The 17,233-nt window shown below is 40.2% G+C and overlaps 1 protein-coding gene across 10 annotated transcripts in view; it reads left to right on the top strand.

Moving 5' to 3' along the window:
• Window positions 1-17,233, top strand: part of asxl2 (ASXL transcriptional regulator 2) — a 342,366-nt gene that overhangs the window by 270,733 nt on the left and 54,400 nt on the right. For all 10 annotated transcript variants that reach the window (XM_087976921.1, XM_087976916.1, XM_087976950.1 and 7 more), the window contains 2 exons: window positions 2,167-2,281; window positions 8,843-8,983. In XM_087976921.1, the coding sequence (XP_087833047.1) occupies window positions 2,167-2,281; window positions 8,843-8,983 (256 nt within the window). The remainder of the gene's footprint in view (window positions 1-2,166; window positions 2,282-8,842; window positions 8,984-17,233) is intronic.

Here is a 17,233-nt window from a genome sequence, read left to right on the forward strand (position 1 = left end):
CGCTGTGAGGCAGCAGTGCTAACCACTGTGCCACCGTGCCACCCACAATGCGTACTTCTTGCTAACTCTTCATTGCATGACCACATCAGTGTCTAGTATCATACTCCTTATTTTGAGAGACACAATGAAACACAGGTTCCGTTAACTCTCTCTTCTGTACATTGGGAAGCACTTTGCCTGAGATCACTGTCCATGGGTATATATGGAATGTGAACACAAAGCCCTTCAAGGATTCTACCAGCCATCATCCTGAGGTGGACCCACGTTTTGACAGTGTTGACCCCTTCCTTTTATCCCGTCATGTTCTGACTGTCTGCCTGTTCCAATTTCCCCTTTAGTACACACACTTCTCACCTTCTATTTTCCGGATTCCTCTTCTACTCCTGGTGGTACTTAATCCCCTCCATTACAATGCACCCCCCACCCAAATTCTGCATTGCAGTCCTGACCCACTCCTACCTACCCCAGTACTGCGTTGGGTTTCTACTCCAGAGCCACCGTGCAAACTGCCCTGTCTTCTGCTGTCGCTCCTTGTGCTACAGGGTTCAACAATTTAAACCTGATCCCAGGCATGACTGCACAAAGCTACTGACTAGTGCACGCCTCCTTGAACCCAGTGCAGACCAGGTGGCACCAAATTCTCATTCACCATTGCCTTTATCTTTCAGCAGAGGATAGATATACACAACAAGAGTTTCCACTTCCAACTGGCAGTGGGTTCTTCTGGCAAGAGTGGTTTTTGTATGTCAGCTGGGAAAAGATTTGGGCTCTGTTGTGATTACAATTCACCATTGAGTGTTGGTGTATCTAAATATATTCCAAGTTCAAACTTATCTCAGACAGCCTGACACACTACAACAGACCACTCCATCACAATGCACCATTGGAAAACTGAAACCTAGGGTCGGGGAGTTCATGACAAGGAGGCAAAATTTTAAGGTGAGAGGAAAAAGATTTTAAAAAGATATGAGGGGCAACGTTTTTACCTAGAATGGTTCGTGTATGGAATGAACTTCCAGAGGAAGTGATGGATCCAGGTACAGTTACAAAATTTAAAAGACATTTGGACAGGTACATGAAAAGGAAAGGTTTTGAAGGATATGGAGAAAGTGAGGACTGCAGATGCTGGGGATCAGAGTCGAGAGTGGGGTGCTGGAAAAGCGCAACAGGTCAGCCAGCATCCGAGGGGCAGGAAAGTCGATATTTTGGGCAAGAGCCCTTTATTAGGAAAGATGTAGAAGGATATGGTCCAAATGCAGGCAAGTGGGACTACTTTAGTTTGGGAATATGGTTTGTATGGACTAATTGGACTGAAGAGTCTGTTTCCATGCTGTGTGACTCAATGAAACCTTGTGTCCTTTAAATTTATGAACCTCTCACCATAAAATCCATTCACTTTGTAATGAGTCAACTCACGTTGTGGAAGCACTTTGTTCAAATGCAGAAGAGATCTTCTGTCTACTATTTGTCTTGTGTGTTACATGGTCTGACAACAATTTCAATGTTATGGTAAGAAACCAAAAAGCACTTAGGAAACTCTTCTTCATCTCACAAATCAACAAAAATACATAAAGTCTGGGGAGCAGAAAAGTGGATTAGTTCAATACTGAGTGATTTCAGAGTACATCAAAATGACTGCTACCAGAATATGTTGTTGGAGTGTTTATAAAGAATAACAATAGCATAAAATCACATTTACCATTTCAGTTACAGAATTCTGACCAACACCCTTGTAAATTATGCACCTGCATTTTGGCAATTACTAAATCTCAACTCTGTGTTCTATTAGCGTTTTTGAGATCTTTATTCTGAAAAGTGTATTGATGAACCACACAAATAAACATGCTCTCTGTTTTATTTATTCTCTCATGGGACATGGGCTGTGCCAAACGTATCTCATTAGTAACGATACAAAAGGTACCTTACGACCATTTGCAATCTCTGTGTCTTCTTTATCTCTTTGTTCTGTTTATTACTTCAAAGAGATCTTTTAAAGTCTCTGAAGGTTTTATGAATCTCTTGGGTCAATCTGTTACAATCTGACATATTGGAGTCTCAGATGGGGGAAAATCAGCTGATAGCTTTAAATGTTTTTTTTCTGTGTACTTGCTCCTATTAATAGGCTTTTCTCAATTGACTACAGAGAAAATTTTTTCCAACCCACAGGCCCTGAAACAGCAGCAGCAGAGAAAACAGTGTCGCCCTGGCCTACCAGTAACCTCCAACCCAAGGCTGTTACTGAAGTCTGTCAAAGCTACTGACCAGACCATTTCCAAGACTGGTATGCTTTAAGCAGTTATTTCCCAAAGCTGATTATTTGTTCTTGGCAACGTGAAAAATAATTTTGTAGGTATTTTGCTTTTGAATATGTCAGTTTTCTCCCAGTTGTTTTAGGTGTATCTGTGAAAAGACGCTGCAGTGACATATATTACAATGGTAGTTGGTTTAAACACAGTAGTCTCTGAACAGTGATGTGTGAGGTGATGTGAATACAGAATAATAGTGATGTTTTATGTGAATAGATGTGGTTACACTCTAAATTGTGTATGCACTGATGCAATTACAGTCTACAAGCAATGGTGTACAGTGTACAGGATGTAAGCAGTGTTTTAAACAGCAGAATATCATTGCACAGGCTAAAATAATATTGCTAACCATTATTAGCAAGCCAAGACAAACTCTGATTTGTACAAACATCACATCCAATAGAAGGAAGCTATTCACACAGGATGTTTGAACAATATCTCTTTAAAGTTCATAATGGTGGAAAAATATAAACATTCCAAAGAGGAATAGTTAATCTTGGAATAATTAATTATCAAATTCATAGCTCCTTGAAAGTGGAGTCGCAGGTAGATAGGATTGTGAAGAAGGCGTTTGGTATGCTTTCCTTTATCGGTCAGAGTATTGAGTACAGGAGTTGGGAGGTCATGTTGCGGCTATACAGGACATTGGTTAGGCCACTGTTGGAATATTGCATGCAATTCTGGTCTCCTTCCTATCAGAAGGATGTTGTGAAACTTGAAAGGGTTCAGAAAATATTTACAAGGATGTTGCCAGGGTTGGAGGATTTGAGCTATAGGGAGAGGTTAAATAGGCTAGGGCTGTTTTCCCTGGAGCGTCGGAGGCTGAGAGGTGACCTTATAGAGGTTTATAAAATCATGAGGGGCATGGCTAGAGTAAATAGACAAGGTCTTTTCACTGGAATGGGGGAGTCCAGAACTAGAGGGCATAGGTTTAGGGTGAGGGGAAAGTTATAAAAGGCAACGTTTTCATGGAGAGGGTAGTGCGTGTGTGAAATGGGATGTCAGAGAAAGTGGTGGAGGCTGGTACAATTGCAACATTTGAAAGGCACCTGGACGGTATATAAATAGGAAGGATTTAGAGGGATGTGGGCTGGGTGCTGGCAGGTGGAACTAGATTAGGTTGGAAAATCTGGTCGGCATGGAAGAGTTGGATCGATGGGTCTGATTCCATGCTGTACATCTCCATGACTCTCAATCAGTTTTTAAAAGTCCTTGAATAAATAAATTGAAGTTTCCAAAACTTCACATAATTTGAGTAGTTTAATGTGTGAAGTTTGTGATTTGGAAAAGGTACAAGTGGAATTGCTTCCAGAACTTGTTTTTAGTGCACAGACTAATAAGAGTATATATTCTGCTTCTGCTATTAGAGCACATGTTGTTAGTGAATTGTGAAGTTCCCAGCTAGTGACTTACAGCACATTAAAACTTATGAGCTGAAAGTTGTGAATTCAGGCTGAGATCCCAGAGCATGGCAACAGTTCTGAGACAGAAAGTGTTCCTGTACAATGATCCTGTAAATGTTTCTCAGCTTAATCATATCATTATGTGATGTGGAAGGAAGGAAGGAAGGAAGCCACTTGGCCCATTTATACCTGTGCTGCTGCTTCAAGAAAGCTCTGGCCTTAATCTCACACTAGTATCTTTTACACTTTAACTTACAAATGTTTCAGTTTTAGGGATTTAATCAATTCTCTTTCAAAAAATTATTATTGAATCTCCTTCTACCATCCTTCTAGATGTTAAATTCCAGATGATAATAGCTCCACAAGAACTTGTATTGAGATAATAGCATGAATGTTAACAAAATATCCCAAGGTTCTTCATGAGAGTGTTAATAAACAAGATTTGATAATGAGACACAGATGAGATTTTAGGGTGGAGAGCCAAAAAGTTAGGTTTTAAGAAATGTCCCAAAAAATGAAACAGAGATGGGGAGATTCAGGGGATTCATTTGATAACCTCGACAGCTGAGGATTTTGCTGTCAATGGTGAAGTAATTAAACCACAGGTACTCAAGAAGCCGGAATTGGAAGGGCATGGAATCCTTAAATAGTTATAAGACTAAAAGGAAGATTACAGAAATAGGGAGAGGTAAGGATTTTAAAAACTGCTCATTGCTTGTTCTAGAGTACTGTGTCCAGTTCTGATTGCCCTGCTAATGGAAGGATATTAAACTGGTGAAGGTTCAGAAAAGATTTACCAGGATGTTGCCAGAACTGGAAGGTTTGAGTTATAAAATTAGACTAGAATTGCTGGGACGTTTTTCACTGGAGCATAGAAGGTTAAGGGGTGAGCTGTATGGAGGTTTATAACATCATGAGGGACATAGGTAAGGTGAACAAGGGTCTTTTCCTTTGGGTAAGGGAGTTCAAAACTAGGGGCATAATTTTCAGGTGAAAGGAGAAAGATTTTAAAAAGGACATGAGGGGCGATCTTTTTACATAGAGTGGTTTGTGTGTGGAATGAACTGTTAGAGGAAATGGTGGATGCAGGTACAGTTACAACATTTAAAAGACACTTAGATAAGTACACGGATAGGAAAGGTTTGGAGGGATATGGGCCAACAGCAGGCAAATGGGACTGGTTTAGTTTGGGAACATGTTTGGCATGGACTGGTTGGACCAAAGGGTCTATTTCCTTGCTGTATGACTCTAGGCTTAACCAGAGGGAGCTGGAATAATGGGTGAATAAGGTCTAGGTGCATTCTAAGTCACAGAATGAGTGAGGGTTTCATCAGCATTTAGGTTGAAGTAAGGAGGAGATAGGTGCTGACAGAGATGTAAATAGACAGTCTTAAAAAGTGTATTCAATATATTTCCCCACTTATTCAAATATGGACCACAAGTGGCAAACAGCTCAGTTTGCCTTCCAATAGTTTGCAGGAAGAAGAATGGAGTCAATGCAAGAGAATGATGTTTGTGGTTGGAACCAAAGATACTGGCTTGGACCTTCCCAACATTGCAGCACTGTGGTGCTAATCCAGTAGCGGATATCAGCCAAGCGGTCTGAACACAGCGACGGGTTTTTGGATGGTTGCCAGAGGGACAAATTGAGATGAGAAATAGGACAGATCCAAGGATAGATTCTTATGAGACTCAACCATGCAGGAGCTGAAAGAGAAACCATTGCAGGTGATTCACTCGATAGATAAAAATGAAATAAAATGAAAATAATAGAAATATCATAGATTTGGCGACGTCACCTCGGAGTGTTTGTCTCAAATTATCACATTAGCCTTGTATGAAATCTTTGTATCCTCTTTAGTCACAGGTAAGGTCCGAGAGGGCTGGAAAATAGCCAGCATTGTTCCTTTGTTTAAGAAGGGCAACAGGGATCATCTGGGAAATTACAGGTTGTGAGCCTTACATCAGTGGTAGGGAAACTGTTGGAAAAGATACTTAAGAAAGGGTTTATTCACATTTGGATAAGTATAGACTTATTAGTGATTGGCAGCATAGCTTTGTATAGGGAAGGTCATGCCTCACAAACTTGATTGAAATTTTTGAGGAAGTGACAAAAATGATTGAGGGCAGGGTGGTAGATGTGGACTGTTTATATGAATTTTAGCAATGCCTTTGACATGGTCTGTCATGGCAGGCTGATGCAGAAGTTGAAATCACATGGAATCCATGGTGATCTCGTAAGGTGGATACAGAACAGACTTAGTCATAGAAGATGGAGAGTAGAGATGGAAGCATATTTTTCTAGCTGAAGATCTGTGATCAGTGGTGTTTCTGTAGCGCTCAGTGCTGGGACCCTTGTTGTTTATGAAAAAAATATGACGTTTCTTGTACAGAGGGTGGTAAGTGCCAGGAATATGTTGCCAGAGGAGATGGTGTGGGCAGATCCAATAGCAATGTTTAGATTAGATTAGATTCCCTACAGTGTGGAAACAGGCCCTTCGGCCCAACAAGTCCACACCGACCCTCCATTGAGCAATCCACCCAGAGCCATTCCTCTACATTTCCCCCTGACCAATACACCTAACACTCTGGGCAATTTAGCATGGCCAATTCACCTAACCTGCACATCTTTGGACTGTGGGAGGAAACCAGAGCACCCGGAGGAAACCCACACAGACACGAGGAGAATGTGCAAACTCCACACAGACAGTCACCCGAGGCTGGAATTGAACCTGGGACCCTGGTGCTGTGAGGCAGCAGTGCTAACCACTGAGCCACCGTGCCGCCCCTAGGCATCTCGACAGATACATGAGTAAGCTGGGAATAGAGGGATATGGACTGCTTAGAGGTAAAATGTGTTTAGTTTAGAAAAAGTATTAAGTGTTAGCGCAGGTTTGATGGGGAAGGGCCAGTTCCTGTTCTGTCCAGTTCTTTGTCCTTTGATTTAGAAGTGACGCTATAACTCCTGGTAAATGTTGAATAATACTGCACCAAAGGAACCATAAAAGAATCAGAAATGTATCTGCAATTGGAAAACTGCTTCAGCCATATTTAATAATTAGAGTTCAGTGATTGTACAACGTCAAGGAAAGTATAGATGTTTTGCACTGTTATTTACAGTAACGACTTGTTATGAAATATATGAAATGAATTGCTATCCCATTTTGAATGTGGATTGTTTATAACTCCTGAGAAGCACAGAAAATAAAAACCCGACCCCCTGAACCTGCTCCACCATTTAATGTGATCATGGCTGTTCATCCAACTCCATACCCTGTTCCCACTTTCTCCCCATACCCTTTGACCCCTTTAGTCCTAAGAACTACACCTAACTCTTTCTTGAAAATACTCACCATTTTGGCCTGAACTGCTTTTCTGTGATAGTGAGTTCCACAGGTTCCCCACTCTCTGACACTTTCTCCATATCTCAGTCCTGAATGACCTACCCCATATCCTTAGACTGTGACCCCAGGTTCTGAACACTCTGGGCATTGGGAACAGACTTCTTGCATTTACCCTGTCTAATCTTGTTAGAATTTTTATAGGTTTCTATGAAACTCACCCCTCATTCTTCTAAACTCCAGTGAATATAATCCTAACTGATACAGTTTCTCTTCATACATCAATCCTGCCATCCCAGAATCAGTCTGGTAACCCCACTGAATTCCCTCCATTGCCAGAACATCCTTCCTCAGATAAGGAGACCAAAACTGCACACAGTCCTTCAGGTGTGGTCTTACCAAGGCCTTGTATAATTGCAGCAAGACATCACTGCTCCTATACTCGAATCCTTTCACTATGAATGCCAACATAGCATTTGATTTCTTCACTTGCTGCAACTACATGGTTACTTTCAGTGACTGGTGTATGAGGAATGCAGAGATCTTGTTGCACCTTGCCCTTTCCCAATCTATCACCATTCAGATAATGATCTCTTTTCCTGTTTTTGCTAGCAAAGGGGATAACCTCCTCTTGTTTTTCCACATTGTACTTTAACACCATGTATTTGCCCACGCACTCAACTTGTCCAAATCACACTGACACATCTTACATCCTCTTCAGAGTTTACCCTCCCTCCCAGCTTTGTTTCCTCTGCAAACTTGGATATATTTAATCTAATTCCCTCACCTAAATCATTAATAGATATTGTGAACAGCTGGAGTCTAGGCACTGATCCCTGCAGTACCCCAGTAGACATTGGATTAGTGGTGCTGGAAGAGCACAGCAGTTCAGGCAGCATCCAAGGAGCTTCGAAATCGACGTTTCGGGCAAAAGCCCTTCATCAGGAATAAAGGCAGTGAGCCTGAAGCGTGGAGAGATCTTTTACCCCAGTAGACATTGCCTGTCACTCAGAAAAAGACCCATTTACAGGTATTCCTTCTTTGTTTCCTGTCTGCCAACCAGTTCTCTATCCATGTTGGTACTCTACCCGATTCCATGTGCTTTAATTTTACACACTAATCTTTATATGGAATCATATTGAAAGCTTTCTGAAAGTCTATGTAAACCACATCCACTGGCGCCCCCTTGTCAACTACTTACATCCTTGAAAATGTCAATTCACAATTTTGTCAACACATGCTGACTCTGTCCAATTCTGTAACTGTTTTCCAAGTGCTGTGTGATTAGATCTTTTATAGTGAACACTAGCATTTTCCCCATTTCAAATCTGGGGAAATGACTATTTTCAGTATTTCTGATTTTTTAAATATGAATTGAACTTGCACAAAGCCGTACAAATTGAGAATTCTTATTGATAACTACTGGGTTTAACATTTCCTTCATATCACCTAACTTCCCTTATGTATCACAGTCTGCCAACAAAATCCTCTAGCCAAACATAAAGTTGCAAGTAAAGTAAATATTAGAACATGGTATTACCCAGCCACATCTCAAAGCATTGGGGATCAATTCGGTCTTGAAATAGTTTTATCCTGTAGAATTCTGGTGCATTGAGAATAAAGTTGAACCTTGGACATTCTTGTAGGTACACAACCCCACAATCTTGAATAGAAGTTTCTGTTTTGGAGCTTGACATAAGCTTTTTTATTTAAATAATATATCATGTACTTGTTCTCTCCAGTTTTTGTCTGAATATGGCATTATAGTTTAAAACATCATGGCTCTCTGCAGGTTGGGAAAGTAAACAGTCAGACGGCTGTTCAACAAGTCCTCAGAATTCAACCTCCAGCTCATCATCATCTGGGAAAATGGACCAAGCCCTGCAAGGACTGGGCAGGAAGCCATCTCAGAGGTCTGACAGACTCAATGCAAGTGAGTTTAAATATTTCAATATATCAAAACAGGAAACACACAAGAACACCACACAGCTAAACATATTTTTAGTGAAATTGCCGGAATTAAAGTTACAACAAAGATTGCCATTCTCTGTTGTCTGTTGTACTGTCATTCACCTCTTGGTGTGGTGATTGGAGAAGGATGTTAGATTTATCCATCTGATTCACTCACAACTCCAGTACAGACCAATGGAACAGAATTTTTAATGTTTGAGCATTTAGTGATACTACTGGTAAAAATAATTTGGCTGTCTGAAATGCTGCTTGTGATTGTGACAGAAGTGAATGTAAACTTGGGGAAAGAAATTGGTCATTGCAGAGTTACTGCTAGAGTACAGCTTCTAGTCACCTCTCAGGACAAAATGATATTGAGTTATGACAATAACAGAAGTCATAAATTCAATAGTTCTTATTAAAATAATTAAATTTTTGCATTGGAGAACTTGTGTCCTAACTTTCAAATATGCATTAAGTATGCAAAAATAATAAATGTGCAGTTAGTAAGGTTTTAGAGGGGTCAGTGACAGTGCTGTCCAACAGCATTTGATTCATTATCTGCAGCCTCCTGACACCCAGTTTAGGTTCTGTCAGGGTCACTCAGCTCCTGACCTCATTACAGCTTTTGTTCAAACATGTGGAAAGATACTGCATTTCAGAGGGTGATGGGGGAGTGACAGTCCTCAACATCAAGGCCCATTTGATCAAATGTTGCAACAAGGGGCCCTAGCAAAACTGGAGTCTGTGGGAATTGAGATAAAACTCCCAACTGATCAGAGTGACATGTGGCACATAGGAGGAGTTCTGGTGGTGGAGGTTAGTCATCTCAGCTCCAGGACATCTCTGCTAGAGTTCCTCAGGGAAGTGACGTAGCCTGGCCACCTTCAGGTGCTTCATCAATGACTTTCCCTCAATCATAAGGCCAGAAGTGAGGATGTTCGTTGATAATTCATCATGATTTACAACTCTGCAGATACTGAAACAAACCATGTCCAAATACAGCAAGACATAGACAATATTCAGCTTTGTGCTGACAAGTGGCAAGTAACATTCATTGCATATGAGTGCCAGGTAATGCCCAGTTTCAAGAAGAGAGAACCTTTGACATATCGGCCTATCACCATCACTGAACATCTGCCCCCCACCCCAAGCATTCTTGGGGTTACCATTGAACTGGACTAGTCATGTAAATACTATGGCGACAAGAGCAGGTGCAGGCTAGGAATTCAGTAGTGAGTAACTCACATCCTGACAACCTAAAGTCAGTTAATCATCTAAAAGGCATAGATCAGGAGTATGATGAGGACAGCTCCAACACACACAATCCTGACACTATTCAGGACAAAGCATCCCAAGTTAATTGACAGCACAGACAGAAACATCCACTCTCTTCACCACTGACACCCAGTAGCAGCAGAGTGTACCATCTGAAAGACACAGTGCAAAAATGCACCTTGGGTCCTTACATAGCACTTTCCAACCCATAGCCATTACCATCGATAAGGACAAGGGCAGCAGATACATGGTAACACTATCACCTGCACTTCCCCTCTAGACTTCTCACCATCCTGACTTGGAAATATATCGCTGTTCCTTCAGTTGTCACTGAGTCAAAATCCTGACTCTCCCTCCCTAACAGTGCTGTGGTAGTCCATACATCAAATGGACTGCAGCATTTTAAGAAGACAGCAACACCACCACCTTCTCATAGTCAACTGGGGATGGGTAATAAATGCCTGCCCAGACAATAATGCCTGCCCAGCCATGTCCCGTCAATGTATAAGCAAAAGAAAGTGCTCCTGCAGAAATACTGAAAAGGAATTAAGATGATCTAACAAACCACTAAGTTGTTTTTTGTAATTTTGATTGAGTACTGATTTTTTAAATTATTTATTTAAGCTTGGGATGTGAGTGTTATTATATTAGTCAGGCCAGCATTTATCGTCTTTGCATAATTGCTTGTGTGAAGGCTCTGGTGAGTTACCTTTCTGAACCATCGCAGTCTGTGGTGTTGGTTGACTCGCGGTGATGTTAGGAAGGGAGCTTTGGGATTTTAACCCTGTTATAGAAATGGAATGCTGATGTAGTTCCAATCACAATGGTGAATAACTTGGAGGAAACTTTTCAGGTTGTGGAGCTCTCATCCACCTATTACTCTCGTCCACCTTGTTGATAGAGGTTTTGGTTTTGGAAGTCAAAGGATAGCTACACCAAGGATTCGATGCAGGATAAACTATCACAAAAAAAGTTGTTTGAGCCCAAGCTTCAGGGCAGAGTACATCTGAAACATAACAAGCATATGTTCTGTGTTTGCTATTTCTAGCAAAATTATACAAGAGTTTTCAAAAAACCACAAGTAGAGACAATCTGCTTCCATGGTGTCTACTCTGAGAAATGGAAAATTCCTTAGTTGTGGGAGAGAGCTGATTTGGGGAGCCACATTTAAGACCCTCCATGAAACCCAATTATTTGATCAATCTTTTGGCCACCCTTCCTCATAATCCTGACTTGGCATTTATGTTTTCCTTATGTTTCTATGAAGTACATTAGAATTTGTCAAATGTTAGAAGTGCCATATAAATTCAAGTTGTTATTGTTTAGAGAAATCAGCTTTCTGTTTGCTCAGTATTTGGCCTGAAGTATCATGCACATTCCGATTAGAGTTGTTAGCAGCTTAAACTGACTAAGGGGGCTTTCTCGTTCAGCTTCAATTATGTGAAATGTTATATTTCTATAATGGCAGTTTGTGGACAAATCTCTTGTTTTATTCATCTTGAGTGTGACTTATTCACTTGTAATGGACTAGACCAACTGCCTCAGCACATTAAGAAGGTAGCCTAGACCCTAAACTTTTTCTTATTTTAAAGGTAAATATGAGATATTGCATTTTAGGTTTCCATTCGAACCACTTGATTTTAAGCAAAACACACTATATTTTTACACCACAGTTAAAATGCAGACAGAATAAAACTAAAAGAAAAGAATTGGTTTAACTGTAACAATATTGAAATGCTTACCAAAATGATGTATTATTAGCTACTATTAATGAACTGTTCCAATATAGTTAATTCCTATAAACACACGGTTGGCAAAAGCAAATTCAGTAAAATGAATTGTTGCACATGCAATTCTAGCCCAGCTAGGGAATCCCAGCTTTTAGCTGTAACAGAGAAGAGAGAGAGCTGCCATATCCAGCTTCAAGACCCCAGCATCTGCAGAAAGCTAAAACTAAACATCCTGGTTCTGTGGGAGCTTGACCCTACTCATTCAGGTTGCTTTCATTGTTCTAACTTAAAAAAAACCCAAGGACTTACAAACTGTTTACTTTATTGGCATTGAGCAAACCACAAGGAACCGCTCTCTCAAATTTTCTTCAAAAAAAAACAAAAGACACCTCTTAAAGCCATAGTACTGCCACACAATGTACTGACTTGGAAAGCTTTTGAACAGTAGAGTCAACTGGATGGTGTGATTTAGGTGAACAAGATTCCCTGGAGTGCTTCTGTACTTCCTCATTGTTGTCAGTGTGATTAGGCTATTTCCTGATTTTGTGATAATTTTCTAAAGTAAAGCTCCTGTTGAGATGTGTGAAAACTTGGACCTTCGAAACAAAACCTTGTTGTATTTCTGTATCAGAGCACGTGAACAGTCGTGAAAGCAGAAATGTTTAATTTTTGACAGTTTAGTACATTCAACAGAAAGCACCTAAATGGATATAATGCATGGTTCTGGGAATTATTTGAAAAACTGAGAAACATGCATTTTGGAATAAACCTTTACAACATTATTCAAAGCTCCTAATTGTATAAATTAAAATCAAATACAAGTTTTGGTCACGAACTGGACAATGACTTGAGCACAGACTGATACGCCCAGTCAGACCTGGAGAGTTCAGTCAGTAGAACATCAGATATTTAATCATAAGCCCATGAGTTGTCAGAGCTGAAGTAGGCATTCAGCCCATCCAGTCTGCTTGACCATTCAGTGAGATATGGCTGATCTGATCATTCTCAGCTTGACTTTCCATTTTTCCCTGTAACTCTTGATTCCCTTACTGATTAAAAATCTGACTCAACTTTGAAAATACTTAATGACCCAGCCCGTACAGCCCTTTGCAGTAAGAATTCCACAAACGCACTACCCTCAAAGGAAAGAATCTTCCTTAACTTTATTTTAAATGGGTGACTGACTTATTCTGAGATTATACCCTTTGGTCCTAGATTCTCAGAGGCGAAACAATCAGCATCTACCCATTCAAATCCCACAAGAAGCTTGTATGTTTGAATGAGGTCTCCTCTGATTTTTCTGAACCCCAATGAGTGCAAACTACTCAATGTCTCCTCAAAAGAAAGTTCCTCAATTCCATGTATCAGCCCAGTGAACCTTTTCTGGACTACCTTTGATGCCAGTATATATTACCTTAAATAAGGCATCTGAAACTGGATGCAGGATTCCAGCTGTGATTAAACTAGTGCTTTGTATAGTTTTATCAAGAGCTCCCTAATTTTGAATGTTATCCCCATGGAAATAAAGGCCAACTTTCCATCTGCATTCCCTATTGTTGCTGAATGTGGATGCAAGCTTTTTGTGACTCATGCACTAGGCCCCCCAAATCCCTCTGTGCTGCAGCTTTCTGCAATCTTTCTCCATTTATGCAGTATTGAATTATTCTGTTCTTCCTGCCAAAGTGTATAACCTCACATTTTTCCACATTATAGTCCATCTACCAAGTTTTTTGTTCATTCACTGACCTGCCTATATTCCTCTGTAATCTCATTCTCACAACTTGCCTGCAGATCTATTTTTGTATCATCTCTAATCTTGGCTATAATTGATTCACTTCTGTCATTCAAATCATTAATGTATGTCATCAATTATGGCCCAGTACTGGTTCCTGTGACACTTCATTAATTACAGTTTGCCATTCTGAAACCCCTTTATCCCAACTCCACATTTTCTATTGGTTACCAATTTGCTATCCATACTAATACCCAAAAACCACAGGCTCTTATTAAGTATCCTTATGTTTAATACCTTAATGAACACCTTTTGAAAATCTAGATGTATCAGATTTACAGGTTTACCTCGATCTATCCTGATTGTTACCTCCTCGAGGAATTCTAACATAGTTGTCAGGCATGATTTCTCTTTCGTGAAACTATACTCACCCTGCTTCAGTTTCTAAATGTTCTGCTATTACAACCTTTTATAATAAATTCTAATACTTTCCCAACACAGATGTTAAGCTAACTGGCCTATAGTTACTGTTTTTCTCTCTCTCTCTTTGAATCAGAGTGTTACACTGGTGATTTTCCAATCTACTGGGACTTTTCTAGAATCTCTGGGTTTTTAGAAGATTGCTACCAGTGCATCCACTATCTCTGCAGCTATTTCATTCAAAATCTGAGGATGCATCCCGTCAGGTCCAGGCAATTTGCCCCATTAATGTCTCATGTATTTTTTCTCTAGCGGTAATTGTTGTGATTATTTCCTATCCCCTTGATTAATTCATATTTTTGGAATGCTATTATTAACCTGAGGGTCCAGGGTTCAAGTTGTTCATCAGACACAAAGTCTGGTCTGTAGTCATGGCTGAGTGGTAAGGTGATGGATTAGGACCAAAGCAAGGAGAAATTCACCCTCATAAAGGGTTCTGTGACTTTGGGACTCTACCTTAGAAGACAGCAGAAATGGGGACACTGAATACATTTAAGGTGGATGTTACTTGTTAAGCAAGGGGAATCAGAGGTTATTGAGCATAAATGGGAGTGTGGAATTTGAAACAAATGGATTAGCCGTGGATTTATTGAATGGTGCATACTCGAGGAGTTGAATTGCCTACATCTGCTCATATTTTGTGGTAGAAATCTATTGGGGTCTCCTCATAGGTTTGGATCCTACCAACTGTTTCTCTATAAGGAGCTTGTGTGCAGTGAGAGTGTCCTCCATCAGTGTCAGGATGTCTAGGTTCAAGTCCCATCTCAGGATTTGATAGCTATGTCCAAGTTGAGTTTGAAAAAACACATACTTGTTGACACTATTGGCTGGTTTCCAGAATTGGCAGCTGTTTATTTGTAATGCCACACTTTGTAAGTAACATTGATACTCAGTGAATATTTACCTCTGGTTTCCTCATTCACTGACTGCCATAAAAAGTTTAACAATACCCACATTTCCAATTGGGCACTTCCCTTGGATTGATAATAACTACTTTGGCCTCTGAGTAAGAAGTTTAGATAACAAGTAAAGTGGCCTTACAGTATTGCACTGAAGAAGTTTCGGTTACATTTATAAAGTTGAAAGGGAGGTTGCAAAGCTGACAAGGCCAAGGGGCAGATTCTGAGCGGGAGATAAAGAAATGTAAAGGAAGTGAGAGATCATAAACACTATCAAAGATATTTGTTTTAGGAGGTTCCTGAAGTCCAAGAACAAGAATGCAATGATTAATTGTTGGACTTTGCACAAGAATACGTGGAGCTATCAGTAAAATCTATTCCATGCTTAGAATTATTTTTAAGCTTAATTATTTCCACCATTTTTTCGATATAGTTAAAGGGTAATTGTAGGTTGCGTGAAACATGAGCATGAAATGCCAACTTTCGTGTTTTGAAAACACTGGAAAGTTTTGGATTCTAAATCATATTTGCCAAATTAAATCTTTATGTGTGTGCCTCAAAGGCAAATAAACTCACAGGGAAGGATCCTCAAACAAGCCTTTGTGGATAGGACTTAGGAATGTTCGGTGGCCGCTACTTCACTGCAATTGCGTTATAAACTCCCCAAAGAGTCAGTGGGAAATAGAGGAGCAAATATGTAGACAGTTCACAGAAGTGTGTAAGAGTAATACTCGTGTGGTTATACTGGGGGACTTTGGCTTTCCCAACATAAGTTGGGATTGACTTAGTGTTAAGGGCTTAGAGGGGGTGGATTTCTTGAAATGCATTCAGGGGAGTTTTTTGTGTCAATACATTGAAGGCCCAATAGAGGACAATGCAGTGCGGGATCTGGTTCTGGGGAAGAAACCGGGCAAGTGTTCAATGTGGCAGTGAGGGAACGTTGTGTTGATAGTGATCACAACACGGTACGTTCACATTTGTTCTGGGGAAGGTTAATGTCATTCTATTTTTCAAGAAGGGTGGTAGAGATGAACCAGGAAACTACAGACCAGTGAGTCTCACATCATTAGTAGGGAAACTATTGGAGAAAATTCTGAACGAGTGAATTAATACCCACTTGGACATGGGTTAATTAGGGACAGTCAACATGGCTTTGTCAGAGGGAGGTCATGCCTAACACATTTGTTAAATTTTTGAAAATGTGATCAAGTGTGTGGATGAGGGATGTTCAGTTGATGTAGTTTATACAAATTTTAGCAAAGCTTTTAACAAGGTCCCACATGGGAGACTGCTTGAGAAGGTTAAAGCAGATGGAATTGAAGGAAACATGGCAAGGTGGATCAGAAACTGGCTTAGCAATAGGACACAAAGGGTAGTGGGAAATGGCTGTTCAAATGACTGGAGGCTGGTGTCCAATGGTGTGCCACAGAGATCAGCGCTGGGACTCTTATTGTTTGTTATATATATAAGTGATATAGATGAAAATGTAGGGGAATGTTAAGCAAATTTGCAGATGTCCCAAGATTGGTATTGTGGTTAATAGCAAAGACAATGGTTGTAGGTTACAGGAAGACGGAGAGAGGTTGGTTGGCTGGGCAGACCAGTGGCAGATGGTATTTAATTCTGATAAGTGCAAGGTGATGCATTTTGGAAGAATAAATAGACCTAATTTGTACAATAGCTCCTCATTAGTTAACACCTCAAGTCCAAGTATCATTCTTGTAAACCTATGTTGTACTCCCTCCAAGACCAATATAACCTTCCTGAGGTGTGGTGCACAGATCTGCTCACAGTACTTCATGTGGGGTCTCACCAGAGTTTTGTGTAACTTCTGCATCCTTGTATTTCAGTTCTCTAAATACAAAGGCCAGCATTTCGTTAGCCTTCTTGATTATTAGTATAGAGATGTGATAAATGCATACTTCCTTGCCTGTTTGAAAAGCCTAACGCATGGAGCTTTAATAGCTGTGAAATCGTGGTACATGAGGCTACCCATAGGTAGCAGGAATTCATAAAGTAGGGCCAGGACTTAAACTTGCATTCAGATTATTAACCTTTGAAAGCTTTAGACTAGTATTCTGAAATTCTGAAGTAGTACATTTCATTGATGGAAA

This window comes from Chiloscyllium plagiosum, unplaced genomic scaffold (genome assembly GCF_037043375.1).
Source record: "Chiloscyllium plagiosum isolate Xiang-an unplaced genomic scaffold, Cpla_swu_hap1 HiC_scaffold_3, whole genome shotgun sequence".
Taxonomy (NCBI): domain Eukaryota; kingdom Metazoa; phylum Chordata; class Chondrichthyes; order Orectolobiformes; family Hemiscylliidae; genus Chiloscyllium; species Chiloscyllium plagiosum.